This window comes from Diadema antillarum, unplaced genomic scaffold (assembly GCF_040938485.1).
Source record: "Diadema antillarum isolate AM-2024a unplaced genomic scaffold, OU_Dant_1.0 seq00000908_RagTag, whole genome shotgun sequence".
In the NCBI taxonomy this organism is placed as follows: Eukaryota; Metazoa; Echinodermata; class Echinoidea; order Diadematoida; family Diadematidae; genus Diadema; species Diadema antillarum.
The window spans coordinates 846,319-874,296 of NW_027271765.1; the positions used below are offsets into that span (position 1 = coordinate 846,319).

General features: G+C 40.4%; 1 protein-coding gene across 1 annotated transcript; it reads left to right on the plus strand.

The window, feature by feature from the left end:
- On the plus strand, positions 1-27,975 carry LOC139741182 (tetratricopeptide repeat protein 21B-like). The gene is made up of 32 exons (XM_071651774.1): positions 1-27; positions 461-590; positions 1,303-1,413; positions 1,976-2,040; positions 2,442-2,546; positions 3,042-3,130; positions 4,258-4,452; positions 4,914-4,998; positions 5,628-5,726; positions 6,537-6,729; positions 7,450-7,547; positions 7,931-8,131; positions 8,761-8,976; positions 9,790-9,861; positions 10,602-10,722; positions 11,322-11,425; positions 12,175-12,329; positions 13,097-13,180; positions 13,778-13,961; positions 14,468-14,606; positions 15,383-15,509; positions 17,576-17,641; positions 18,493-18,706; positions 19,390-19,471; positions 19,992-20,142; positions 20,783-20,944; positions 21,625-21,688; positions 22,631-22,759; positions 24,024-24,137; positions 25,196-25,306; positions 26,099-26,219; positions 27,830-27,975. The coding sequence occupies exons 1-32, from the start codon at positions 1-3 to the stop codon at positions 27,973-27,975; spliced, it is 3,960 nt and encodes a 1,319-aa protein (XP_071507875.1).
- Positions 27,976-27,978: the final 3 nt, after the last annotated feature.

Below are 27,978 nucleotides of genomic sequence, written 5' to 3' on the forward strand. Positions count from 1 at the left end.
ATGGCTGATTCAGATGTCTCAACTTTGGTGAGTACAGAAGATGATGAATTTAATTAATCAAAAGTTCCAGTAGTGTGGATTTCATGTGCTATAATTGAAGATCTTGCAGCTAGCTGTCTTTTTACTGCTGAAGTCTAAATGAAGAAATCAGCATTACTAAACATCACAACAAAGGCACTCCGCACTACAATTCCAAAAGATGGTATACATATGTATGAATCTTCTACACTGTAAATTTCATTTTAGCAGTGGTACATGCTTTGTGCTAGTCCGTAGGTAGAATGAAGTTCTTCAAGTTCTTATTTTAGAACATTGGAATGGAGCGAGTTTGTTGAGTAAAACACAAACATCAATACCTTAGCTGCTGAAAGCAAAACCACAAGAGTTTCTTGTCACTTTTATGCACACTGTACAGTACCATTGTCTAATTTTGTTTTCTTTCTCTCTCGACAAATGTCAGGCGGCCATCAACTTCTACTGTCAGGAGAAGCTCTACCGCCATGTACAGCGCGTAGCCCTTGAGGCCATCAAGAAGTATGGCAGTGATCCTGTACTCCTCTTCTTCAAGGGGTATGGTCTCATTCTGGAAGGTCAGTGACAGGTCGTAGTGATGCATTAATTCTTTTGTATGTTAGTCGCCCTCCATTGCAAGTTACTGCAGTGTATCCTTGGGCAAAATTTTACCATGATACCAAGAGGATTTGTGTCGAGATAGATACTAGAAGATAAATTCCTTGTGTAATATGTTTATTTTTGTTGAACAATATGTGAGCTGTTATAGTGACAGAGACAAGTGCTGTTGATAATGATTAACCTGTTGAGGACGGACTGATTTTGCTACATTACGCATTTCCCATAGACACTTGCCTGAGTATACTCAGGACTCGTCCTCAACAGGTTAAAAGGACTGAAATAGTCTTGTCAGCCATGCTACTAACAGACTAATGACAGATTGTACCTGTATGGAAGAGACCTTGTGGAGTTGTTTGTGGGTACATATTATACACTAAAAAATCTCTGAAAATTTGAAGTCAGGATAATTTTGTTCATTCTAAATTCCTGCACATTGTGATATTTACTTTATTTTACAAAGAAATACAAGTCAGGAGCTAATCATGCTATTAACAGCCTCTCAGTTATTCTTAGCCCACGAGAAGAAAAAGTTGCAATAGGAATTTGGTGGTCCGGTATACACCTAGCCACTGAACTCTGAATGATCTCAATACTTTGATCTACATATGTGGTAGATAATTATTTTTGCATGATATATTCCAGCAATTACCGCTTGATTTTTTCCTATAGACCGTCTCAGTGAAGGAATGCGGGAGTTGGAGTCTATACGTGACAAGCCGGATGTGATCCTGTGCTCCACAATGGCTCTTATCTATGCACACAAGAAAAGCAAGAATGTTGGTGAGTTATATGTCGCACCCTAATAATCTTATCTTACATGACACGTGTCTGACGTCTTACACATGCCTGCTTGATGATATTCTTTTTTTTTTCAGATAGTTTCCCTGATTCACTTTGATTCGTGTTCAAAGAAAAATTGCGATGAAAGGTTGAGAGCTATTCTGTGAAGTAACTTTGAATGCCACCAGCATTGTCATTCGTTATATGTTGTCAAAGATGTGCCTACATTCCAATGGTACATTTATAGTTTGTTTATTTGTACACTGCATGTTATTATTATCATTTTTTTATTAAGGGAGGCACAATACTTGTTTTACACTCTGCAGCTTACAAGTTTGTAATCGCAATGACTGATGAAGTATTCCTCAACATATCAGCACAAGTGTGCATTCAACTTCTATGCTGGATGACCCATGTCTTACATAATAAACCCCTTGAGTGTAGTCTGTACATTAAACTTCTCGAAAATTCTGAAATTCCTTCAACCAAAAGTGTCATTTTAAAGCTTGACTCTACTATTTCTTTGATTTAACTAGTGTATCCCCTTTTTTTACAATGGCAGATAAAGAGGCAGTTCAAGAATTAGATGCCAAAATGAAAGATGACAGAAAGAGGGCCAGTGACAAGGTAAGTTGCACCATCACTTAATACATATCTTACATGTGATAAGAACTATAATCATGTTGCATTCAACATCCACGAGTCCGCTGTCAGTCAGCAATTCTGTACACTTGAAAGAAAATTACTTCATGTATGGCAGTATTTCTTTTTTTTTGGGTAAAAATAATGAACAAAAAAGCAGCAAGATGAGTGTATTGATTGACAGATTTGATGTAATATTAAAAATCTGTGAATCACAGTATTGTTGAATATACTCTGTGAAACCTCTAAGCCTCAAACAAGATATTGAGCATCCATGGTGAAGCAATTTAAGTTTCCCCAGGATAATGTGTATCAATGAACCATCCCTGCTGACAACACAATATAAATTATACTTTCTCCTTTTTCTTTTAATCATTCCTGGGCAGGCTGTGTATTTTGCTGCCCTCTTCCTGTGGCACACTGGTCGCCATGACAAGGCCAGAGAGTATGTTGACAGGTCCATCAAAATGGCTGGAGGATCATCCCTTGATGTGAGTATGATTTTGACACATGAATAATATGATTATCCCATCAACAATGCTTGTATAATTTGCTGAAAATTTGCTCACAGGATTGATCAGAGTGACTCAAATTGATGGAAACTTTGTATCCTTGATATTTCTTGAGCAGAGTAAAAGGATAAACATAGATCTAAGAAATTTGGAACATGTGACATCATATTCCCAAAAGTCTCAACAAAACTCAAGTAGTAGTCGAGTCAAGTTATCACATTTGGTTCTTTTGTTTGTTTTGTTTCGTTTTTTTACTGTTAAACAGGGATGTCCATCAATTGCTATTTAATTTGTCAGTCTTCATGACAAGTCTCTCTGTTTTATGGCAATTGTTTCAGCCCTTATTTGCACTTTCTTCAATGGATGACATCTTTCTTTGCAGATGAAGGTTGTTTTCTTTCATTCTGATTGTTTTTCATGTACATTCATTGTGCATACCAAACTCTCGTGAATGTGATTGGTATGATTATCCAGGGCTCAACTTTGCGGGGCTGGATTGACCTGACCTCAGGCAGAGACAACTACCTGAAGAAGGCTGGCAAATTCTTTGAAGAAGTCCTCAGGTAGCCTCACAGCATTCCAACATAAATTTTGTATTTGTATGAGGGGTGGGGGGGGGGGGGTATAATCTGCTATGCATTGTTGAAAGGTAGTAAAGTGTGTTTTAGTGGATGGAAATGGCAAAGAGTCCAAAATAGATAGAGAAAGAGAACTGTATGTCATCGGGTATCTTTACAACAGCAACAACAACAAAAAGATAAATATTACGATCAAGCTGTAAACATCACATGTGCCTACCTGCCATGCAAATACTGTAGTGCGCCCCAGTATCTTAATCAGCACTTTTATCATTTGGTGATAATTATGAAATACAAAAACAAAACAATTGTGCAGAACAGATAGTATGTGTAGCCTGTAAATGGAGGATATCAAAGGCCTAAAAGGGGATGAAAATCATTTGGAAGTTCTAATGTAACTGAAATTTGCCATTGTGACAATTTAAAAAAAATATATATATGACAGTTTATGACTTATGTATGTTCTGAAATTCATATGTGAGATGCTTCTTGTGGCTCTGAGTATTCAGATTATAGAGGTAGATTTATGAAAATGTATGCAAGTATTGGCTGATGTACATGTATGTTGACGACGTGGATGTGATACCCACTTTCAGGGGCGGATCCAGGAATTCTGTAAAGGGGGGGGGGGGGCATGACTAATATTTCTGGTGCCACTTCCAGGTTTCATTTCGTTTTTTTCTTTTTATTTCTTTTGTTTTTAACGAAAAATAAAGGGGGGGGCGTGCAGCGGTTGCGCCCCCCTCTGGATCCGCCACTGCACTTTCCTCACTGCCATCATCTCTTTATTCTGTGGACACAGTTTCCTCTTATCTACTGTATACGCCATATATTTAGAGAGTTTAATTTTTCACAAATTGGGACCTCCCGACAATTTCGCGAGGGGTTAAATTCGTGATTGCAGAGCACAACACTGAACAGAGAAAGTAATATATGCGTGCATGTCACATCCGTGTCAGGATCAGAGTTGATATTTTTGCGTGTTTTTTAATTCACGAAGAGCACCTGACTTGCAAAATTCGCAAAAATAAAAACTTTGCGGAATATTCGGAGTATACAGTATCCCTTTCGCATCTCCCATTTTCACACATGTGCGTGCGCACACATTGCAGTGCTACCCCCAAGGCCATCAGCGCCCTCCTGGGCAAGGCACGCTACATGGGCATGAGGCACAACTACAGCGGGGCTTTGGAGCTTGTCAACCAGGCAGTAGTCTCCTACCCAGGCTTCATGCCAGCCCTCATCGAGAAGATGAGGCTCCAGCTAGCTCTGCAGGACTGGGAGCAGACTGTTGAATTAGCTCAAAGGTATTGGACACATCAAGCCTACACAGTTGAACTCAAATCGAAGGTTTTTGTATTCATTGACAAGTATTCAACTTGTTCATCTCTGTTTACAACTGTAGCCATCACCTAGAGATCATTCACATTGTTCTGTTTTAAATGACAGCTAGCATCTCTTCAGGTGAAAGTGATGACATTGGAACAAAAGGTTCCGCGATTTAATGATGATGTAGAACAAATTGTTATTTGTGATTGTAAAAGACAATTTTGTTCTCACAGCTAGCTCATTTGTTAGAATCCATTTCACTGACCAATAAAAGATACTTTCATTATTTCTATTAACGCATGCAAATCAAGCTGATGATACTTCTCCTCTTTGATTTTATTGCACCAGACAATTAAATGTGTGTCGAGCATGGCACCAAACAATGAAATTTGTGTCGAACGTGGACTAATGGATGTCTTATATATATCCTTCTTTTCAGAGCCATCGTCCAGGAGCCAAACTGCATTGAAGCCATAAGACTGCAGGTCTTACAGCTGCTCTGCAAAGAGGGCAATTATGCAGAGGTACTTCACCCTCTTGCCGCATAAATGAAAACCATTAGGCCTTTTCAGCCAATAGCGATCTGCCATCCTGTGGAACTTTTGATCCGAGTACAGGCTGAGACCCTATAGACTTACTAAACCAAGTGCAAACTGTGAACATTTAAACTTATTGACCCAAGTACAGACTGTGTATAAAGTATAGATTGTCAATCTGTAAATTGTTTGACCTGAATACAAACTCTGAACCTCTGGACCTGTTGATCTTGCTACTAATTGCAAACCCATCATAACCACTTGAGCTGAATACAGATTCTGAACTTGTAGACTTGCAGAGCTGATTACGGAATGTGAACCTCCAGACCAATCAAACATACCTGGTAGTACAGAATGTACACCCCGTTGAGCTCATAGCAAGCTGCATATGAGGGCATCACACTTTCCAACTTTGCCTTGTATCATCAGCCATCCAGTGATTCATACACTAGTATATGTTTTAATTTATTAAAAAATATACTCCCTTAGCACACCATTTAAATGAGCGGAGGTCACCAAGCGCAGCGCACAAAGAGTGAAACTTGCGTAATTGTATAATGCTGATAACTTTGTGGTTGTTTGGTTTGCTTGACTGTCTCCACATTGTGTGCCTACAGGCTGCAGCCAAGATTGGAGAGCTCATCCAAGTGATTGACAGATTTGAGCCAAAGAACGCCCACATCTACTGCCACTTTGCCAAGACATTTGCACGGGTGGTGAGTGGACTGATTATCCTTTCTCCATATCTCCCAAGCAGCAGTAATATTGTGCTGTCAGGTCATCATAAAAAAGGCCAACTGATCTTCACAGTAGATTAGTAAAAAAACAATTTGAGATACACCATCACAGTGACCTTTGCAGTGGCCTGTAATTTCAAAAGAGCACGAGCATAATAGCTCTATCCTAGATCAATAATTGGCGAAGGGGAAATCAATTTTATCATTCTCTGGAAATGATAATTGCTGTACCACAGATACTAAATCACATCGGGACTGCAATAGAATATATTTCCTGGAATAGCTATGTTTGGAGGATTTGTTATTGCTGAGCGATTGAGACTATGCAGATAAGACCATGAGCTTCCATGCACGTATGAAGAGGTTGGCATCCAAGCCCAGCAGTATTCCCCTTTGGCAAGGCATTGTATTCTCATTGCCATGTCTTTTTGAAGACTCTTAATAGACCGTTGCTCTTGTGTGTAGTAGAGCTATACCCTTTGCTCATAAGAAAACCCATTTCTCTCGTAAAAAGCAGGCTGAAATCCCTCTGAAGTGGTCAAACCGTTAAAAATGGTTCTTGTCTGCAATAGTCTTCAGGCTAGAAGGAGGCAGCTTATCCTAAAGAATAAAAGATTAGAATAAGGAGGAGCTAAATGTAGTTATCCATGCTAAATTAAGCCCCCACCGTGCCTCCAATGTGATGCTCTACAAAACTTAGGGTTAGATCGCTTTGCGATGAGTATTTTAAAAAAAAAAGCTGGTGATGTCACTAGTGATACCACAAACTCTGCTTCCATTCCCGTCCAGTGTTCCAGAAGCCCTCAGATCCTCCTCCAGACCATGACGATGGTGGAGAGGGCGATATCGCTGGATGGCAACAATGCCGACTTCTACAACGAGAGCGGCTACCAGCAGATGATGCAGGGGAAGAACCGGGATGCGGTCAAGGCGTACAGGACGGCCATGAAACTGGACGAGACCAGTGTTGTGGCCCTCACAGGTGATGCGTCATTCGCTAGTAGATACAATTTGACACAGTATGATGGCGGACCTGGCCATTTCTTCCTGAAATTTTAGAGATTTTCTGATTTTTTTTCAATTTTTATTTAGATCTGTACCAAGAGAATATGTAGAAAAGATAAGCCAATCTATATCTTTCTGAGCTGTGATTACTTGTGATGTTGATTGCAAAATAAACTAGAAGAATGTCATGAAGTGAGATGTACTCATGGCAGACTATGCTATGCATAATGACTCAGGATTTCCTGATGAAGAACACTCCTTTAAGAAATCAGTGAAAAGGTTTCTAGCTTTTGAAATCAAGGCAATGAAGAGACGTATCCTCTGTATGTTTGTAACCTTCAGTTATAAAAGGGGGGCATTTTTTTTTTTCGTTTCAAAAATGTTTTAAGTGAGTGACATATTTGGGAAATTTTTGAAGTGATTTTCTTGTACAACCATACCTGCATACAATGACTGTAGCAGTCATTCTGTCTTCTTTCATTAGAAAAACTTGATTGCGAAAAGAATACAATTGCTGTGCAATATTATCTTTCTTCCCACAAGATCATCTCCAATCTGTGCACCAGCTTGGTAAAATAGATTCTTGTGAACAAGGAGTAATGACATTGAAAACACTCTCCAGATATTTATATTGCTTATCTTTATCCGCATCAATATCCTCACCATCCTTACTTCTCCTTTTGAACTTGACCACCAGGCATCATCCGATACCAGCTGCACGACGGTCAGCTGGATGACGCTGAGCAGCAGCTGGACTTTCTAGGGGAGATCCAGGAGAGCATCGGCAAGTCCTCGGTGAGTAGCCCTGAACTCTGCTTGACCAGCCCCATGAAGGTGACCCACATTCTCAGGCCGGTCACCCCAGAGTTTGAGAAGGAAAGCTGGGAGACTGTACATGAATGTGTTCACCAAGTGAAGAGTTTTATTGCAAGAAGGGCTAAGTGCCATTTTTAATTATTTCAAAGTAAGTCCATCATCAGATAGGGCAAAATTAAACCTTTCCAGTAATTTTGATTTATTTAGATTTTGCAGTATTATCAAAACCAACTCAAATATGGAGTGACTTTTCACTTTAAGAACAAAGGACCAGACATTGCCTTCTTTGGAAGTTCTGCATGATCCAAATGTTTTGAAACTCTGGAATAAAACACCCTCGTCTCCAAAACTCTCTGCCCCAGGACATTCTGTTCCTGCGCGCCCTCCTGTCCAGGAAGCGCAACAAGTCCGCCGAGACATCGCTTGGACTCCTGAACGAGGCCAGCACTGTCCACTTCCAGTCCCTGAAGGGGCTTCCTCTGGGCAGCGACTACTTCACTCAGATGAACCCAGACTTCTTGGTGGAGATGGTCAAGGAGTATCTCCTTTTTGCACCTACAGAAGTAAGCCTAAATTACTCTTGGCAACATTCCAGAAAATTGATGATTATTATAATTATGAGATCACTTTTACTGTGAATCCAGAAATGTTTGCGTGCATGAAACTTTTGCGAATTTTACGAGGAGCCAAGATTCACGAGAGTAGAATGCACGTGAAAATCTTTTTCTACACAATGCATTGAATGCTAGTGATGATTCATGAAAGTTTCATGCCGCTTAAAAAAGCTGTTGACTCCAATTCATGAAAGTTTCATGCCATGAATACTTCTGGCTTTACAGTAACTAACTTTGCAGTCGTTGATGATTTTGAAAAAAAAATGACATGGAACATTTCATGTATTGTTTGTTAATTTGCAGCAGTAAAAAGGGAAAAAACAAATCTCATCTTGACACTTCATAAATCAAAAGTACAAAATGCAACAGTAGGGAGTATCATTCAATTCACGACTGATCGTCCTTTCTTGAGTAACTGCATGTTGTAGGACTGCCCTGAAATTATAAATTTCATTATTGCTACTGGCAAGTTGGTCAAACAAACTAGATGTCCCAGTGCACAGAAACTGAATTGGTCCATAGAGTACCAAAAGCCATTGTGGTAATGATCAAACATGTAACTTTCTGGGTATGTGCAGCCCCAGTCTGCGGGCCAGCCGGCAGATCCTGCTCTCGCCCGCTGCAACGCCGTGCTGGACCCCGTGTGCAAGGCTGTGCCGGGCCTACTGGAGGGCTACTACCTGCAGGCCAGGGTCAAGTTCCTCCTAGGCCAGGTGGAGCAGGCCCAGGCCAGTCTCCAGCACTGCCTGGACCGCAACCCAGAGTACTCCGATGCCCACCTACTCATGGCACAGGTTAGTCCCTCAGCACTGAATGCAGCAATGGAGTTTTGGTTTCATTTTTCTGTTGAAAAACTAAGCAAGGTTTCTTCTCTTTTCAATAATCATCATTATCATTTCTTGGCCCCGTTTTATCAAAAGATATAATCGATTATAAATTTTCTTAAGCACACAGGCTGCCATAGACTTATGATAGAAATCAACTATATAATCAATTATAACTCTTTATAAGACAGGGCCCTTGTTTACTTGCCTACCTACAATGTACCTACGGCTGAATGTATTATTTCTACAAGTTTGTCCATGTTTGTACATATTTGCTTGTTCTTTTTAAATTTGCAATGTAAGTTTGTGGTTCACAGAAGTGAAATACAGAACTCAACGAAACAAATAGGTGTGATTATCATAACATTTGTCCCTTTGTCTGTCTATCTGTCTGCTTATGTGTACAATGTATGTATAGACAACTAGATCAAGTTAATACATGAATTGAGAGAAAATGGATACATAGATAGATGAATAGATATATGGGTAGATAGGTCTATGGACACAGAGTTTGATGGTTAGGTACATAGATATCAAAACTGTGAAACAATTGTCTGTGTTCCTTGTTGACAGCATATGATGAGACTTTATGTTTACTCGAGAATAGCATTCTTTGCAATGGAGTCATTCAAGTAAATGAAGAGTATCCAACAACAAATATGTTGTTTGAAGCAGCGACAATTTTATATGATGCACCACCTATGAAACTGCACTGTGCATTTAGTATATTTTGCTTTGTTTTCCTGTGAAGATTTTATAAATCCTGTTATTATTGCTTTCCAGATCTACATGCATCAAGGGAACTACCAGCAATCCTCTCAGTCTCTCGAGGTTGGCCTTAGCTACAACTTTGAGGTGAGTTTCCGTTCAGTAACACTCACTCAGTTTGCACCAAGGGCAAATGTATGGGTAGTGGCTCTCTTAGTCCCACCAATAGAGTCTTTCAACCCGCTCTGTGTTGGCATGCCCATTTTGTGCCAGGGACTTGGCATCAGAGTTACTGTGGACCTGTTTGGCACTGCTGTGGAGCAAGGGGCTAGCATTTGCAATGACAAGTTGTGAGGTGTTATCACAAGCAATAAACAAAGGCAGAAATTGTTTGAGAAATAATTGTCACTGCCTGTTGCAATCAGATAAACCACAAGCCAGTGGCTCCTTAATGAGTATTCAGTGTGGCTGCAGTGCTGTGCATTGGCACGCTGGTGTCATTTATGGCTGATGAGAAAGGTTGCAACATTTAAGGAATATTCGTGAACGCTAGTTAGCTGAGAATTAAAAACAGACATGTTGCAAACATATCGCAACTTGCCTTGCCAAGGTTAAAGAAAATTATTAAGGGTGTAAAACATCAAAAAAATTTGGTAGAAAAGGGACACAATTTTTCATTGTGTGCATATGTGTTTGTGTCAAACAGGTTTGCACAGGAAATTTTGTATCAATGAATGCAGGATATATAGATGAGCAAATGCTAAAATGAGCCTCGGCAGGGTGTAATTTTCACCTTGTTGCTGTGATATGATAGTCCGGGTAGGCATTGGCCACTCTATCCATGCCTGCTTTTTGATGCTCTCCCATTTGTGCCGAACCATTTCTAGGTGCGCGAGATGCCGCTGTACCACCTGATCAAGGCCCGCACCCAGAAGAAGATGGGGGAGATGGAGGAGTGTTGCAAGACGCTGCAGGCAGCCATGGCCCTCCCTGGGGTAAAGAAGAGAGGTGAGGACGTGGGGCCTTTTTTTGTGTGTGTGTGTGTGTGAGAACATGTTGATATCATCCCTGGGGTGACTCTGTCTTTTATCTCAAGTGGCATGTATTCAAAAAATCTCTTAACTCAATTTCTAAAAGCAAATACAGTACTGATTCTAGTTTTAAAACATGACAATTATTAATGTAATCCTAAACAATGCTTCTACGTTATTTGACATCAACATTGATATTATTTAGCAAAAATGTTGCAAAGGTGAAGAAGCTTTTTCGCTCTCCTAAAAATTCATGATTTTTCTTAGGTACAAGGTCTTGTCACCCCAGGGACAACATAGGGGTGTATTTCAGATGATGTGGGGATATGGGGCATAACAGAGAGTTGCTCTTTGCATGGAGTTTGAGCATTGTGCCAGATACATCCTTATGCGCAGAAGTACCTTTGTGAGATTACAATGAACAAAACAAACGTTAGCTCTTGTGGGGAAAGTGATCGTGTGACAGTGTCAACTACCAATGCATTCGTGAAATACATTCTTATAAGCAAGCTGTAAAACTCAATAGTCCTCAAAAATTTTCAACTCTTCTTCTCCTTCGTTTCTGTGATATGACAGCTGTGTCTGCATCCAGACGAATGAAGGGCGGACCCATCTCAACGACTGACCGCGTCTCAGTCTTCCTGGAGCTAGCTGAGGCATACCGGGAGACGGGAGCTCAGGTGAGTCTGAATGGATACAGCACCAGTCTCCATGTTCACGATTTCCCATATCTGGATTGGAAATTTCTACAGTCTGCAAGGTTTCAAAAGGAAAATTCATATTCTGTATCTTGTTTCATATCAGAAAAAAAAAATGTATATGTATATAATCTGGCAAAAAAGCAAGATATCTTCAACTGTGGTGTTCTACCATGTGCAAGGTAATTATTAGTACAAGATTTGACCTCAGAGTAATGTAGACAATACCAAGCATATCCAGTCTATTGCTACCACCTGACTTCAGCTTGTACGGCTACTGTAGGAATCCTGAATGTTGATTACTTCGACCCTAAGAACACTTGTATCTGCAAGATGGTGATAGAGAAGTCTTGCAGCTTTACTGTTGGGGATGCCGTTATGTCAGCAGTTAAGTTCTGTGCAGTGTAAAACTGAAACTGATACAGGAAAATATGGGCATGAGTTGCTGCTAAGATCTGTATGCTTCGTGCATTGGTTTCTCACATGTCATGTCAGGTTGTGAAAATCAGTCAGATGGTACAATTTTGAAGAGGCCTTGTGTGTGGTGGTTAGCAATGTTTGACGAGTCAGGTACATATTTCACTTTTTTCCCCTGAGATATGGGGAGAGGGAGGTTATGGCAACCTGTTGCAGTGGGCATCGCTACTGCCTTAGAAACCCAGTGTCGTGTGTTAAAGAAATGCATTATGCTCAATTTATCTTTATTTTGATTTCCCTTCTTGGCCTGATAGCATGAAGCAGCGAAAGTCATGCAAGACGCCATCAATGAATTTGGGGGCACCCCGGAGGAGATCCGCATCACCATCGCCAACGCCGATCTCTCCCTGGCCCGGGGAGATGTGGAGCAGGCCCTGGGCATGCTGAGGAACATCACCCCTGAGCAGAGGTCAGTTGGGGAAGGGATCTCAAAAGAGTTGGTTGCTTGTCAGTGTCACTTAAATGACTTTTGAACTGTTTGTTTGAGGCCTCAGTAGCATTGGAAAATGTGGGTGGTCCGATTGATTTCGCTGCCCGCCAAGGGCATTAGAAAACCACTAATAGCGCCCGTCAGCCACGTATCAGCAAATATGTGCATCAAAGTCCACTCATTGGTAACGGTTGACTCATGTATAGATTCTTTGTGTGTACTTAAATAGTGTACTTACTTAGAAATCAGTGGTAAAGCTGCACCACAATTTGTTACGGGAATTCTCAAATAAATCCGAACCATGCAAACATTACTACTCCATAAATCCACACACTAGGGGGTGTTTAGACTGTCTTCTAAATCATCTGATTGGCAGATGCAGCTAATTTTGTCCAATGTACAGATGATGTGTTTAGTAGAATACAAATCAGTAAAATGTGTCCTGAGGAACAGCAGAACCTCAGAGACTGTGCAGATGCATACCAGTTGTACGGCCGTTATCGTTAAATCAAACTATGCCAGCCTGTATTACTCTCAATTCTAAAAAAAAAAAAAAAAAAATTCAAATTCCAATTGGCACATTATGCACAAAATTATGAACTGTTTACAGTCTGCATTACAATAGAATAATTCTGAACATGCCCAGGTGTTTCAATGAATGCTCACTTATTTCATGATGTAGAATAAATTCTACATGGTAAATCATCAAACAACTTGTTGACTGTTTGTTGTTTATTGCTCTTCAGCTACTTTGTGAAAGCTAGAGAAAAGATGGCCGAGATCTACTTGAATCATCGGAAGGACAAGCGACTCTATGCCAGCTGCTACAGGTCGGTCTGCTCATTTGACTACATAGTTTGTTTGTCATTGGGTATTTGTTTTGTTTTTTTGACTCTGAACTTGTCGGCATATGTATGTCTGTTGTTGCTACTCAGTCAATTTACTGTAATGGAAATACTAAATAATGTGCTAGCATTAATACTGGCGTAAACATGTAGAAAACCTGATCATAGCAGTGTTGCTTGAGCAATTTTACAGGGTATACAACATGCATCACCCAAGTTTTAGAATGAAATTATGTATTCGGATTGCCAAACATTGACATTTGACCACTTTTGTGTTTACTCCCCAGAAGTGTAATTTCTGTGTTGTTATTCTTACACTTCAAAAGTGAGAGATGCAACACGAGACTTTCTACTGTATGCATTTTAAACTCACCGAGTGAAGACGGAGAGAGTGTTTTACTTAATCTGTGATCATTAAACAAAGGCACTGATCTAAAAGTTTCCCATTGAAAATTCTGAAATTACTACACTCACATCTATTCTTCATTTAAATTACTTGAACTTCGAGAAATGAATGAAATTATATATTTCTGAAATGTGTAAGAGATATGATCGAAGCCGTTGCGGTCATGATTTTTCCAGAGAGCTTGCAGAGAAGTACCCTAGCTCGCAGACGTCCATCCTGCTCGGCGATGCCTACATGAGCATCCAGGAGCCAGAGAAGGCGATCGAGGTCTACGAGAAAGCACTGAAGAAGAACCCACGCGACAGCGCCCTCGCCAGCAAGATCGGCCAGGGGCTCGTGAAGACGCACCAGTACGGACGGGTGAGAGAGGTTTCTTTTTTCTCTGGCTGGTGATCTGTGCCCTATGTACGATGGAAATGATATAGTGTGATGTCGGTCAAGAATAATAGTCTGTTTTATGACTTGAGGGAGACCCTCTGTGTTTGATGCATTTTTAGTAATGACTTTGATACTCTACCCAAGCTTCGAGTCAAGACTCTTTGTAGATGTTAGTGTTAATTAGTCCAAATTCCAGTCTGAAAAGAAAAGTGGAAAATTTTTCTTTTGAGAGACCACTCTGATTGATTGAGCATTTGAACTCATTGGTACCCTGGCAATTATATCCATATTAGTTGTATTTCAGGATTAAAAAAATACCAAACAAACAAAAAATCATTTTGATGGCAAGTTGGATAAATGTTGCCGTTCCAGAGAGGGGTATATTTCCTGAGTGCATTTGTGGTGGAGGTGCCATTGACATAGACGTATGATGTGAAGTGTAGGGGTGCCTTGACGTATGTACACTGTATGTCACCTTATCTCTACAGGCCATCAATTACTATGAGGCGGCCTTGAAGACTGGCGGTCAGAGCTTCCTCCGCCATGACCTTGGGGAGCTTCTCCTCAAGCTGAGGCACTACGAGAAGGCAGAGAAAACTTTGAAGATGGCCTTGGAGCATGAACCATGTAAGTTTGAAGGAGATGTCTCATTGTAGTGTTGTGATATAGTGTATGAAAGTAATAATCTCATTGTATTATGATATTTTGATTTTATAATGACATAGCATTAGCAGGTAGATACAGTAGGTATTCAGCTCTATTTGATGGTACATGTATTTAACTCAGATGTTCTAAAAGATGACAGTACATCAAAATGCATTTTAGCTACCTAAACACTAAAAAGGCATCTAAAACGCACACAAACCACCACAAAGTAAGAAAAGGGGGAGGGGGAGGAGGAAGCCGTAGTTACAGTAAAGAAAAAAAGGAGGTAGGTGAGCTTGAATGTGCCCAAACTGCCAATATGTATGTTATTGTGATATTTAGTATATTTTCTTGTCACGAAAAAATGAGAAAATATGTTTATTTTTAATGGAAAATATATTGTTGTTTTTTTAACATTTGATTTAACATGCATAATTTGTGCAAGTTTCCCTCCTTTAACTCAAAAGATTATTATTATTATTTTTTTTTTTTGCCTTAGAAATATGCTTTCGTACCATGCATCGGTATGTTTTGAGATCTGCAGAGGTTAGCAGCCCTGGTATTTATATCCGGGCTTTAGATTTATTCAAACATGCGGACTTGTTGATATGTAACAGTCTGTATATTGCAAAATCTTTCAATTTTCACTTGTTTGCCAGGGGAGCTTGAGAGAGAGAGAGAGAGAGAGCTCCATTTATGAATATCTGGTGTGGGTTTTTTTCTGTCCATCCTCCTCTCAATAATTTTATGTTACCCAGCCAATGAGCTGTCTGTGCTGATGGATGACGCCAAGCTCTTACTGCTGCTGGCCAAAGTTCACAGGAAAGGGAACAAGATTGAGGACGCCATGTTGGCCCTCACCAAAGCCAGGGACACACAGGCCAGGTAAGCTGAACTGGGCCAAGGATAGACGGTCACTCTGATGGACCACAGAGCTGGAAGCCATGGCAAATGTGCCCCAAGCACTTACCCGTCTTTTAATTGCCAGAGAATGAATGAATAATACTGTAATGCAGCCATGCATGAGATTTCACATATAACTTGTACATTACAGTGCACTCCCGTTGAAGCGAAGTCCTCGGCACCGGCGTTTTTATGCCTCCGCCACGAAGTGGTGCCGGAGGCATTATGTTTTCGGGTTGTCCGTCCGTCCGTCCGTCCGTACGTCCGTCCGGCCGCTTTCGTTTACGCGATAACTTGAGTAATATTTACTGGAATTTTACAAACTTGGTCCAAGTATGAAGTATGATGGGGCAATTATTTGATTAGATTTTGGGTGAAATCGGCTAAAGGTCAAAGGTCAAGGTCAAATCATGAAATTGTATCCGTTTACGCGATAACTCAAGACTGGATAGAGCAAATTTCACCAAACGTTCTTGGAGGATGATGTATGATGGGACAATTACTTGTTTAGTTTTTCAGTGAAATCGGACAAAGGTCAAAGGTCAAAGATCAAGGTCAAATCCTAGAATTTATCTGTTTACGTGATAACTCAAAACTGGATGAAGCAGCTTTCACCAAACTTGGTCCAAGGATGATGTATGATGGGAAAATTAGTTGATATGATTTTAGTGACATTGGCAAGAGGTCAAAGGTCAAAAGGTCAAGGTCAAATGCTACAAAGGTTGCAATTTCCCCCATATCTATGCAATGCCCAAAGGTATTTTCTTGAAACTTGGTGTGGACATGTACTACTGCGTAAAGATTCTCCAGAGAGAGTTTCATGTTTCAAAGGTCAAAGGTCAAAAGGTCAAAGGTTAGGTGAAAATGTTGCAATATCACTTTTCTCGCAAATGGTTCAATGTATCTTCATGGAACTTGGTACATATGCATGTACTGACTGGCAGGGATTATCTAGAGAATTTAGGGGTCATGGGTCAATAGTCAGGGTTAAAGGTCAAGGTCAACTCCTCAAAATTTTACTATTTCCCTCATATACTAGTATATGCAATGCTTGCATTATTAGTTTCAAAACTTTTACATGCATTACCTAATGGAGATTCTCTTGGAAATTTCCAGCCAGAAGGTCAAAGGTCAAAGGTTAAGGGTCAAAGGCCAGGTTTCAATGCCCCCCCCCCCAAAAAAAAAAACCACCAAAAAAACCCTCCAAAAACCCAAAAAATCCATTTAGTACCGTCATTACACTCTTTCTTCATACCTTGAAATTACTTAATGCATAAACTTATAAAAAGGTCTGTCAGAATTCAAGTAAAAATTCTCAATTCCCCAAATATGTGTACCTGCACTCTTAGAAAATTAAAGCAAACCCAGTTCAAGACATTTCTGACAAACCTGTCATTTCAATATTTTGCCAGTAATGTGAAACTGTCATGGATCACACATTGTGAAGACATTGTACTATACGCCTATTGGGAGAATCATGCATTATGGCGGAGGCATCAGTCGCCATAGCGACATTTCTAGTTTTTCTGTTATATCGAAATTTTGTTATAGCCAAACGTTAAAGTATATAAAAATATATAGATGATAATTTTTGGACCTGATTTTTACTTCCTTGTAATGATAAATTTCATTATGAAGTGTGTTCATTGTAAAAAGAAGTGCACTGTATAAGCATTCAAAAGAGTGTGGTTTGTTTCTATTACATAAAAACATAAAGCATATTCCAGGGGCCCGTTTCATAAAACTTGTCATCAGTGACAACTGCCACATTTCTATGACAAATTTGCTCTCAGCCAATCAGGTGCAAGGATTTCAGTAGCTTGTCACATCTATGACAACTTGTCACTAATGACAAGTTTTATGAAACGGGCCCCAGGTATCTTTCTTTTTCACTTTTTACTTGTATTTTAGAGATGTAGCTCCAGAATAGTAGAGCCGTCTTGATAGAAACATTTTGAAAATTTTGAATACCAGCAGCTTTTGATGTTCTAGAATGGGCATTATCATACCCCAAGTCTTGTGTCTTTGATTGCTTTGTCTTCCTTTAGGGTACTCAAGAGAGTGCAAGTTGAGCAGCCAGATAATGTCCCTGAACAGAAAGAACTGGCCACAGGGTGAGTTGTGAGAATCTATGTTGTGCTTACTGGTGAGCACGGTTTAATTTGTTTACAATCAGTTATTATTGTAGTCTAATACATTGAATGGTTTGATGGTGCTGCAATGAATGGCTTCGTGGATTCACCTGGTTTAAGTTCTTCTTTTGTATATTCACTCCTTTGGGGTACAGTGTTGATGAGTAGAGACAGACCACTTTTACATGTGAATAGAGACAATCTTTATTCACTTTATTCACAATATGACACCCATGGCAATGTAGACATAATCTCAACAAAGCAGAGATGTGAACGTTTGGACCAAGACCTGCAGCGTGATAGTTAGCGATCAATATATGCTTTCTTGAAGGTGTTCTATGGCTCACTATTTGTGTATTCACTGCTACTGTAACCATTAAGCCATTGAGGACGGTTTGATTGTGTGACAACACACATTTCCCATAGACACCTGCCCGAGTATACTCGGGACCGAGTATACTTGGCACTCGTCCTCAACGGGTGAATGCACACTGTCCTCCTTTCGCGTATACTAGTACATTTTGGATTTTTAATAATTCTGCCACTCAAATAAATATGATTTGATGTCACAAGAGAACACAGATTTGTGAAGTGACTGAGCAACACTGGGAGGTAATGATTTTTTCTTATCATCGTAAATGGTCACCAACAAGAAATTGTGTACATTCTCATGTTTGTTTTTGTAATCATGTTATAATCATTAACAATTTTTACAGAAAAAAAAAATCAAAGTACCACAGTGTGAAGTATTCAGTGTATACACCATGACTTTTCTGTCTGATTGCTACACAAGCAACCAATTCTGTGCATTATCCCTATAATGATAAATGCAGCATCTGCTCCCAGATGGCGGAGCAGTGCACCTCGCAGCGCGACTTCGACAAGGCCATCAAGTTCTACAAGGAGGCCCTGGTCTACTCCAGCCACGACGCCAAGGCCATGCTGGAGCTGGCCCGGCTCTACCTGGCCAAGTCTGAGCTGGACTCCTGCCAGCACCAGCTGGTCCAACTCCTGCAGGCTGACGGCGACAATGACGCTGCCCTGGTGGTGAGTATGTGTGTGTGTGTGTGTGTGTGTGTGTGTGTGTGTGTGTGTGTGCGTGCGTGCGTGCGTGCGTGTGTGTGTGTGTGCGTGTGCGCGTGTGCATGAGTGCGTGTGTGTGTGTGTGTGTGTGCGTGCGTGCGTGTGTGCGTGTGTGCGCGTGTGCGTGAGTGCGTGTGTGTGTGTGTGTATGTGTGTGTGTTATCTGCGCTTGTATGAGAGAGATAGACTTTAATGGGTAATATGAATAGTTGTTGATTGGTTGGTGCTAGTATTACATATACTTGGTCAGTATGCAGGGATTGTTCCCTCACTTTGATTTTCAAAGAGGCACTTCTGTATCATGGGAAAGTTGTTAAATTGTAATATTTGGAATGCTGATGATGGTTCATATTTACCGTTAATAGTATACAATTATGTGTAATTGTGATGCCACATTAAATGTGGCGGATGATGCCCCATTAGATAAATGATCACCTCAACTAAGCCACATTTTAGAGAAAAAAATATCAAGAGAAAAAAAATATGATTAAGTTTTAGCTCTATGTTTGCATCATGTACTTCTTCCTTCTGGTAGATGTCAACTTTAGTTTCTTGGATGAATTGTGCAGTCTTCCTTAGTGCTTGACTTCATGTGCCATGTTTGTAATCTGATTCAAATTCTGACATTTTGTTTCCATCTTGCACAGATGATGGCAGACCTGATGTTCAGGAAGGGAGAGTATGAACAGGCAATGTTCCATTTCCAGCAGTTATTGGAGAGATCTCCAGGTAGATATTGCTCGTGATAATTGCAATCTTTCTCCATCATTGATTGTAGTATTGTTCTATATAATCAGGCTTTATTCATGACATGCTCTTCAGTGATTATGATGTAAGAATGGTGTCATCAATATCTGTGCATGTATATTTCACACAAAATGAACTTTATCCTTCTACATGGAGTTATAATGAGCATGTAAGCATGTAAGCATCTCAGGGATTTATTTTACTTGCAAAATGTGAAAGAGTTGCATAATTTTGAAATGATTTTCAGGTTTAGTGATGAATGATTGGTTTTTATTTTAAAGATATAGGAACTATTGAGTGCAGACACATTACTGCACACACCTACACCATTACATGCTTGCACTTACACCACAGCATACATTTTTGTACATTCACACTATTGCAGGCACTCCTAATCATGGCGTACATTCAGACCAGTATATATTCTGCCAACTCTGCGTACACTCACACCATAGCAAGTATATGATAACGCTGTAGTGACTGCACATGTTTTTGTTTTCAGAGCACTACGATGCCCTGGCCAGACTGGTGGACCTGATGCGGAGGGCGGGCAAGCTGGAGGAGGTTCCCCACTTCCTGGACCAGGCGGAGAAAGCGTCCCCTCGGGCAGCCGTCGACCCAGGCTTCAATTACTGCAAGGGGCTGTACGCATGGTGAGGAGATATTTGCTCACCTCTTCTACCCATACCAGACTGCAAATAGAGAAGAGTTGCAAAAATCGGATAGCCCACATTTATTGAGTACTGAGGTATTAGAATGATACCACAGTAGGTGAAGTAAGCAGCCTCCTTTTGTCTTTTTGTGATGGAGGTAAATGGACCATGTACACTTTCAAAATGCCAATCATTAAATCATAATATTCAAAATTCTTCACACAAAGTGAAGTGTGTGCATATCTGCTAACTGTTCAACCAGATATTTTTGCGTGCATTCTAATTTTGCTAATTTCGGGAGAGCCAAGATTTGCAAAATTAAACTGCATGTGAATGTCCTTGTCTACACTGTAGTCATTGCCTGCCAGTAGCAATTAGTGAAAATTTCATGCCGTAAAAATTCCTTTCATTACAGTACTTAGATTCTGTTGAATGCATGTGTAAAGGTTGTGTGTGTATAATGTGTGTATTAATGTATGTAAGTATATTCAATCTGCATTATACCATTGCAGAGTTGTAATGGTTGTAAAAGGTCCAGTTAACTGTTGTTTGACATGTGACTGATGAGAGAAGACAACTCCCCCCCCCCCCCCCATCATTTTCATTACATTTGAACGTGGGCATGTTGGCTGACTTGCAGGTACATCGGAAACCCGAACGACGCCCTCAAGCACTTCAACATGGCAAGAAAGGACAGTGACTGGGGCCAGAGGGCCATAGCCAACATGATTGAGATCTGTATCAATCCGGACAATGAAACCCTTGGGGGAGAGACATTCGAGAATGTTGATCTGGATGCAGCGTAAGTGAAAATGAAATGTTGTCGTGTAAAGTAGTAACTGCATTGTCTTATAAAGTAATAGCCAGACTGTTTAACTTACTTGAAAGTCAGGTGCCTTCAAGGTTTGAATGATAAGTGTATATGACTTCTAATTGGAGAGATATGACCTGCTAAGTTGGCAATTGTATCTTTGAGCCTCTGCCACTTAATCTACAGTGAGGCACTTTTAGATATATCTATTTAATATTATGTAATGTATCTTGTAGCAATAACTTGAAAAACAATTCAGGCACTGCAGTTAAGTCACTGGGCATGTATTTGTGTCCATACATGAGTCAGCCATATTGATTTTCAGTCTTGAGGGCAAGGATGAAAGGTCTTGGGGATCACGGTAACAGGGCATTTTCATCTTGGTTCATTTCAAACACTGTTTCGAGGAGCGTGTCATGATATATGGCGAGACCGTAGTAGCGGCCATATTTTATCAATTCGCCCGATTTATCGAGAGAGATTTGACAAAGGGCAAAGGTAATGCCTCTGTGAAGTGCAAATTGTATCTTCTGGAAGGAATCATTTATGTACATTTGATGAATAATGCAACTCACCTGAGGAAAGTAATGGTGCCATACTTTATAGGTCTGTTTGAAGACTTATGACATACTCTGATAATGAATCGTAACTCTTGAACTCTGACCCCATAGGACTGCTGCAGAGAAGGCAGATTCTGAGCAGGTAGCAGCAAGAACAGCAGAAAAGCTCATCAAGGTGTGTGTACATCCATCCGAGTCTTGTCTCATGATTGGTTACAAGTTTCTCGCTACCTCTGGTCTGAATGTGCTAGGTCACTTTTGGGTTTTGTGTTATTTATGTGTTGCTGTTTTTTCCAAGATCCTCGAATAAGTTATATTGCTCAGCATCATAACAATTGTCTGACTGCAGCACAGTCCATTTATTTGCAGGAATTAGGCAATTAAAGGGACATTCCAGACGATTTTCATAATTTTACATCATGTAGTACATAGATGGACTACTATATGTATTGGTTTGTGGAATTTATTGTGGTTCTTGAGCAGAGAAACAATACTTTGAAAAATCTTAAACAAATTACACTGAACAAGGATGATGACATAGGAGGTTCACATATTTCAGAAATGTAACAGTGTAATTCCATTACCATACCGCTTGCTTGCGAGTTCACCTGTGTATAATCTATGCATGCCTTCTTCTTTTGTTCTGCTTCCTTGAGCCCCAACTCATGCATTCTTAGGGTGACTCTGCCATGTCATCATCCTTGTTTATTGCAATTTGTTCTAAATTTTGAAAATACTCTTATTCTTCATGCCAATTATCACAAATTCTGAAACTCTCTCCTCAGTAACACTAATTTATAGTTGTTCAAATGTAAAAATCTGAAAATCATCTGGAGGTCTCCTTTAAAATGTTAAAGGTGAGGAAAACTATGATGAGATAGAATATTGAATGTAATTTCTCATGTAGCGAGACTACGTGCTTGATGCTTAGCTATTTCAGTCGCCGAAAAGTCGTAAATATAATTTCTATGTTTTCCTACGTGCTGTCTCGTTTCACTGACATTTTTTTTTCAAATAAAAATATTGTCAAGAATGTCTAGATGTGCATGCATGGCTTTTCTTTCAATTTTACAACATGCTGATTAAACTAAAGTTGATACAACTTTTTAACCTCCAGGAACTGAAGCCCAAGGAGGGGTCGGACACGCACCTGATGCTGGAGATTTACACCCTGATGGCAAACAAGACCAAGGCCAACATAGAGAAGGCCCTGTCAGCCTTCATGGAGCTCGTGTCCAGCAGTGAAGTACGTTTGGTGGAGATCCACTCTCAAAAGCTATGCCTTTTGTATTAAAAAGAATGATAAATACTCAGTGACTAGAGTGAACAACCCTATTTGCGGCAGGCCTTGTACAGGGAGCCTATTTGCAGCAGGGGCCATTTCATTCATTGATGAAGAAGCCCAATCAGGTTCCACTTGACATAACACCTGCGAGTAACTCCTGCTTGTGTTCTAAAGTGGGACTAAGCACACATGATGTTTACTGGCTGTTTTATTGATAAATGAAAGTGCCCCTGCCAGAAATAGGCACCCTGCTGCAAACAGGGTTGATTACTCTATATTTCTCTTACGGTCACAGTCAAGTAGAATATTACCAGATTTCAGGAGACTATTTTAAAGTATTGAAATAGAGTAGCTGCTGGAAATGTTACTGGCGCAGAGTCTTTGCAAAAGTACTGGCTGCTATTTGTAGAGGTTTGTGCTGTCACGAAGAAGAATGCTGGTTGACATAAAAGAAATTACTCATTCCTGATGTGTATTACAGAAAGTCAAAACTTGATTAGCAGTAACAGTATAACATTTGATTTAATCAATCACTCATTTAGCTGCTGCAAGGCCCCCTGTAGCATTCATGGATGAACTAAAAGAAGGACGGAAAACAATGTGTAGTTCTTGCAGCCTGATGGAAGGTTATTGTGATGCAACCTTTGGCACCTACTACGTATTCCACCTGTCATCTGCATTTACGTATTTATTGATATTTGTTGGAGAGGGGGAATGTAGAGCTTGAAAGAGTGAACTTATGCTAAAGGCATAATTTACCACTAGCAGATGAAACAAAAACCTAGCATTAGTGCTTTAAAATAGTTCTAAAATGTGAGTTAGGGATAGAAACAACCATTGTAAAATTTGAATCCGTATAATTGATATTAAGTACATTGTTAAATACACAAAATGTGAACAATAGCTATAATATAAATGTTTCCAGACTAAACCGTCTACAGTTATGGTTTATTGAGAAAAATACTGATATCTCCTTATATTTTAGGCTTTAATGCGAAAATTTTATATGGTAGGATGTTTTGTGAAACAACAGACCTACACATATATGCATCCAATGTGATATCTTGAACATCTTTTAAATCACTGCTCCCAAAGGTAAACTGGACCTTTAAGGTTGTGATGAGCAACATTCTCCTTTAGACATCACAAGGTATTTACAAGGTATCTGAGCTGAAAGTATCGAGCAATGACATATTTTTTTGATAATTCTTACTGTGCATGTCAGAGGGAGAACGTCCCAGCCCTGTTGGGAGTGGCCACGGCTTACATGATGCTGAAACAGACGCCAAGAGCTAGGAACCAACTCAAGCGCATCGCCAAAATGGAATGGAACCCAGTGGTAGGCATCGTGTGTTCTGTTTACTGTTTGCACCAGAATACTGACTTTTCTTTTCTGCTTGTATTTGTGAATTTGACTGATTGTCAATGGGAATCCCTTCACTCTGTGCTCTGCTAGATCTGTGGATTCATTAGTGTGAGTGTGGTCATGTTTGAGGCCTGTGAAGTACACGTCTGTCACATGCTGGTTGAAAACGGGTGTCAAGCCTTGGAGTGCTGTGTGTCGAGAAATCAACCCTGTATACATACGTGGAGCACAGATTTATTCCACTTAGAGCTCAATGCCATTTGCTGATAGTGAGTGCTGTATTACTGTATTTGGCAGAGCATAGCATGGCAACGTGGCTCTGTTGGTAATATTTCTGTTTTATTGTCAAAGAGATAGCAGGTGCAAGGGCATCGTCACAGTGTCCAATCTGTAAAGAGACAAGATGCTCTGTCTCGGAAAGGACGTAAAATGGAGGTTCCAAGTGTGAGAGAGTCAACAACTCGTGCATATAGGAGATACCACGTTACTTTTCACAGAGAGTGTAGTGAATGGTCTTCTCTTGTGGCACCACTTGCCTGTTTAGTGCTGTTGTTGACTATTGCTTGTATACCACAAGGGGTCGGCACCTCCCGCATGTTTTCCTGTCTGTACTTCGGGCGGACCACTTCACTTGGGTTCTACCTGGCAGTTTGCGAGGTGCGAAATAGGATCTGTTGTATGCATGGGTTGTGACTCTCTCACACATGGGACCTCCATTTTATGTCCTATCCGAGAAACATAGAGTGTTCTGCCTCTAACTTGAGGGGACGGCACAATAACACAGCATTATTCAGCTAGACTCACCGAAACTCGAACCCGAGCCATTTCATTGCAATGAAGACGTACAACCGACTGAGCCACCTCGCAACCAGTAGTATAATGGTCTGTCCTCCACACACTCAGGAATGATCCACATGATACCTAGCAGTTTGCCGTAGGCGACTTGTACAAGCCAGCACCATTGATCTAAGCCAGGCAAAATCTTGTATTGATTGAGGAACTTTTATACCAATATCGTCTCAACTATGCAGGATGCAGAAGAGTTTGAGAAGAGCTGGCTCCTGCTCAGTGACGTCTACATCAACTCTGGCAAGTTTGACATGGCCACTGAGCTCCTCAAGAAGTGCCTCAAACACAACATGGTGAGCATGATGGTTGATTTTTTTTTTCTCTCCAAAATAAGTGATGTTTAGGTGATAGATTTGTGAAGTCTAAAGAAAGTCCACTTGCTAGTTTTAAGTCCCATTCAGTTGCTCGATATAGATGTGTTTTTCATTTTTTTTTAAAAGGAAAAATAATGATTTTTAATGCCAATTGAATGCACTTTATTATGGTGATATGATTTTTTCTTTTTTTTTAGCAGCCACTTAACAGCTCCATTACCTGAAATTTGTTCAGATGTAGTATGCCAGCAGAGCTGTTTAGTATGTGTAGTATTCTACACTGTATGTAGCCATTGTATGATTTTGCAGCAAAATTATAGGTTTGATAATAAGGCAGCATCTTGAAGTGCACTACCAACATTTGTTCCGAGTGGTTCATTACAAACTCCAAATGTACCCGTCGTGGAAATGATTTGAATTTGCAAAACAAAACACAACAAAACAAAACAAAACAAAAATTAATTCATAAGAGTTCACAGTATACCTTGTGCACAACAAGCTATGCTGGTGTGATTGTTTTAGACTATTAATGCATGCAACTTTTCTTCTTTTCTTTTTTTCCCAGAGGCATTTTTTTTTATAAAGGTGGTCTTTAAGGCATTTTTAATGTTTAAACTATCTGTTGAAATCTGTTCTTTGATACAGTATGTGTAAACTCTGTTTTTAAGTTGAGCAAAGTTTTCTTTTGTATTGTATCCTGCACAAAATCATCTAAAGTTTTTACCAGGGAACATCTTCCCATTTTGTATCATCTTGTGTGTCATATGCTAGTCTTGCTGCAAGGCCTACGAATATCTGGGATTCATCATGGAGAAGGAGCAGTCCTATCAGGATGCAGCCAACAGCTATGAGAAGGCCTGGAAGTATGGCAACCAGCACAATCCCCATATAGGTCAGTGCACAGTGTGTTTAAGCCTTTGGGTGCGTTCGAGCGCTCTAAAGCGAACCAAAGCGAACTAAACCAAAGCGTACCGTACCGAACTGTGCCAGTTTTGGAGCATTCGAGCGCTCTGTGGAGAAAGCGTACAGCTGTACCTCACGGGTTATTTTTTAGAAAAGGTCCCGCTTGTTTGTAGCAAGAATGTCATTCACCTGGCGCGTGAACTACATGTACTTACAACTGTCCCCAAAAAAGAGAATGATGTCTTTCCATTGTGACGTATGCGCATGATACGCCCATGCTTTACAGCGAACTTTTGGTACGCTTTGGTACGCTTTTGGAGCACATCGGGAAGTGGTCCACTTTTGGCTCGGTACAGTACGGTACGGTACACTTTAGGAGCGTTCGAGCGCTCCTCTGGGGCAGGTACGGTACGGTACAGTTCGCTTTAGGGGAGCGCTCGAACGCACCCTTTGAGTGCTTTGAATGCCAACTGACACAGAAAACTCCAGAGTGTTAACATGCTGGCCAAAATTCCTGGCAGAGAAAGGGTTAATACATCTCCAGCCATTTCGCCTCATTCATAGTGTAAGATGCTTCATGTGCAGCGTTTAGGTTCAGATTGATGTGGACACATTTACATTGACATGAATTAAATTGTGTGGGAGCTAGAGAACCAACCGTCAGGGCCACCAATGATGCAAGTGTGGGGATGAGTTCCAGAGTAATGCCATGTGCCACATAATGATGAGTCATTAATGAAATCTCACTGAAAGCTCCGGTAATGGCAAAATGAGTCAATTGATTCCAATAGGGCTGTATACAATGTCCTTTGGGACATAGGAATAGTCATTCTTGGCTGACAATTTGCCAAGCCATTAGGCGCAGATGAATTATTACGATAGTGAACCAGTCTAATCTCTTGAATGTCAAGAACTGGGGTATTTCTCTGTTCTTGTGTTGATCATATAATGTAGACAAATTTGATTTGAACATTATGCAATCATCAGGGAAACTATAGAACATTTCAGTGAGTAAATTTCTTGTCATTTGCAGTGCTCATGGTGATGCATGACATTCACTACTTGACATGGCCTTCTATCATGTATTAGGAGGGAAACATTTTGTGTTTTTAACATTTCACTGTATTGATAGATACATAAAGAGCCTACCAGGTGCAATGACTGTGTGAGGTGCACTTTGTGAATTGTGTTTATATAGTATATCGCTGCTGGGGCGGCAAGACCTTGTATCTACATAATGTCAAATGTTTAGGAGAGCAAAACAACATGGCAACCAAAGCACCATATCAAATGGGATAGCCTTTCCTTTGACATGCCGTGGTGGCTCCATTTTGAGGGTAAGACAGCTAGGATTTGGACAGGACATCACTATAATAATTAACGGTATCTGACCATTAATCCAACAAAGTCATTTTCACCAAAAGTTCAGATGCAAGGTCTTGTCACCCCAGCGACGATATGTGTTTTTAATGGCACTGATCATTATACAGAAATAGAATGACTGTTTTGACATTATCAGTGTACAAACTGTAAGGTGGGTTTCTGGCAATCCCAATAATCATTCCTGTCCTCTTTCGTCTGTCTTACACTCTCTTACAGGTTACAAGCTGGCATTCAACTACATGAAGGCCAAGAGATTTGTAGATGCCATTGACATCTGCCACAAGGTCCTTGCTTTCCATCCGGACTACCCCAGGATGCGCAAGGACATCCTGGACAAGGCCAGAGCCAGCATCCGGGCGTAAGGG

Excerpts from the sequence above, each read along its gene's own strand:
- LOC139741182 (XM_071651774.1), top strand. The coding sequence starts at position 1 with ATGGCTGATTCAGATGTCTCAACTTTG. Across the intron at positions 4,453-4,913 it reads ACTGTTGAATTAGCTCAAAG|AGCCATCGTCCAGGAGCCAA; the intron begins GTATTGGACACA and ends CCTTCTTTTCAG. Across the intron at positions 26,220-27,829 it reads CCAGCACAATCCCCATATAG|GTTACAAGCTGGCATTCAAC; the intron begins GTCAGTGCACAG and ends ACTCTCTTACAG.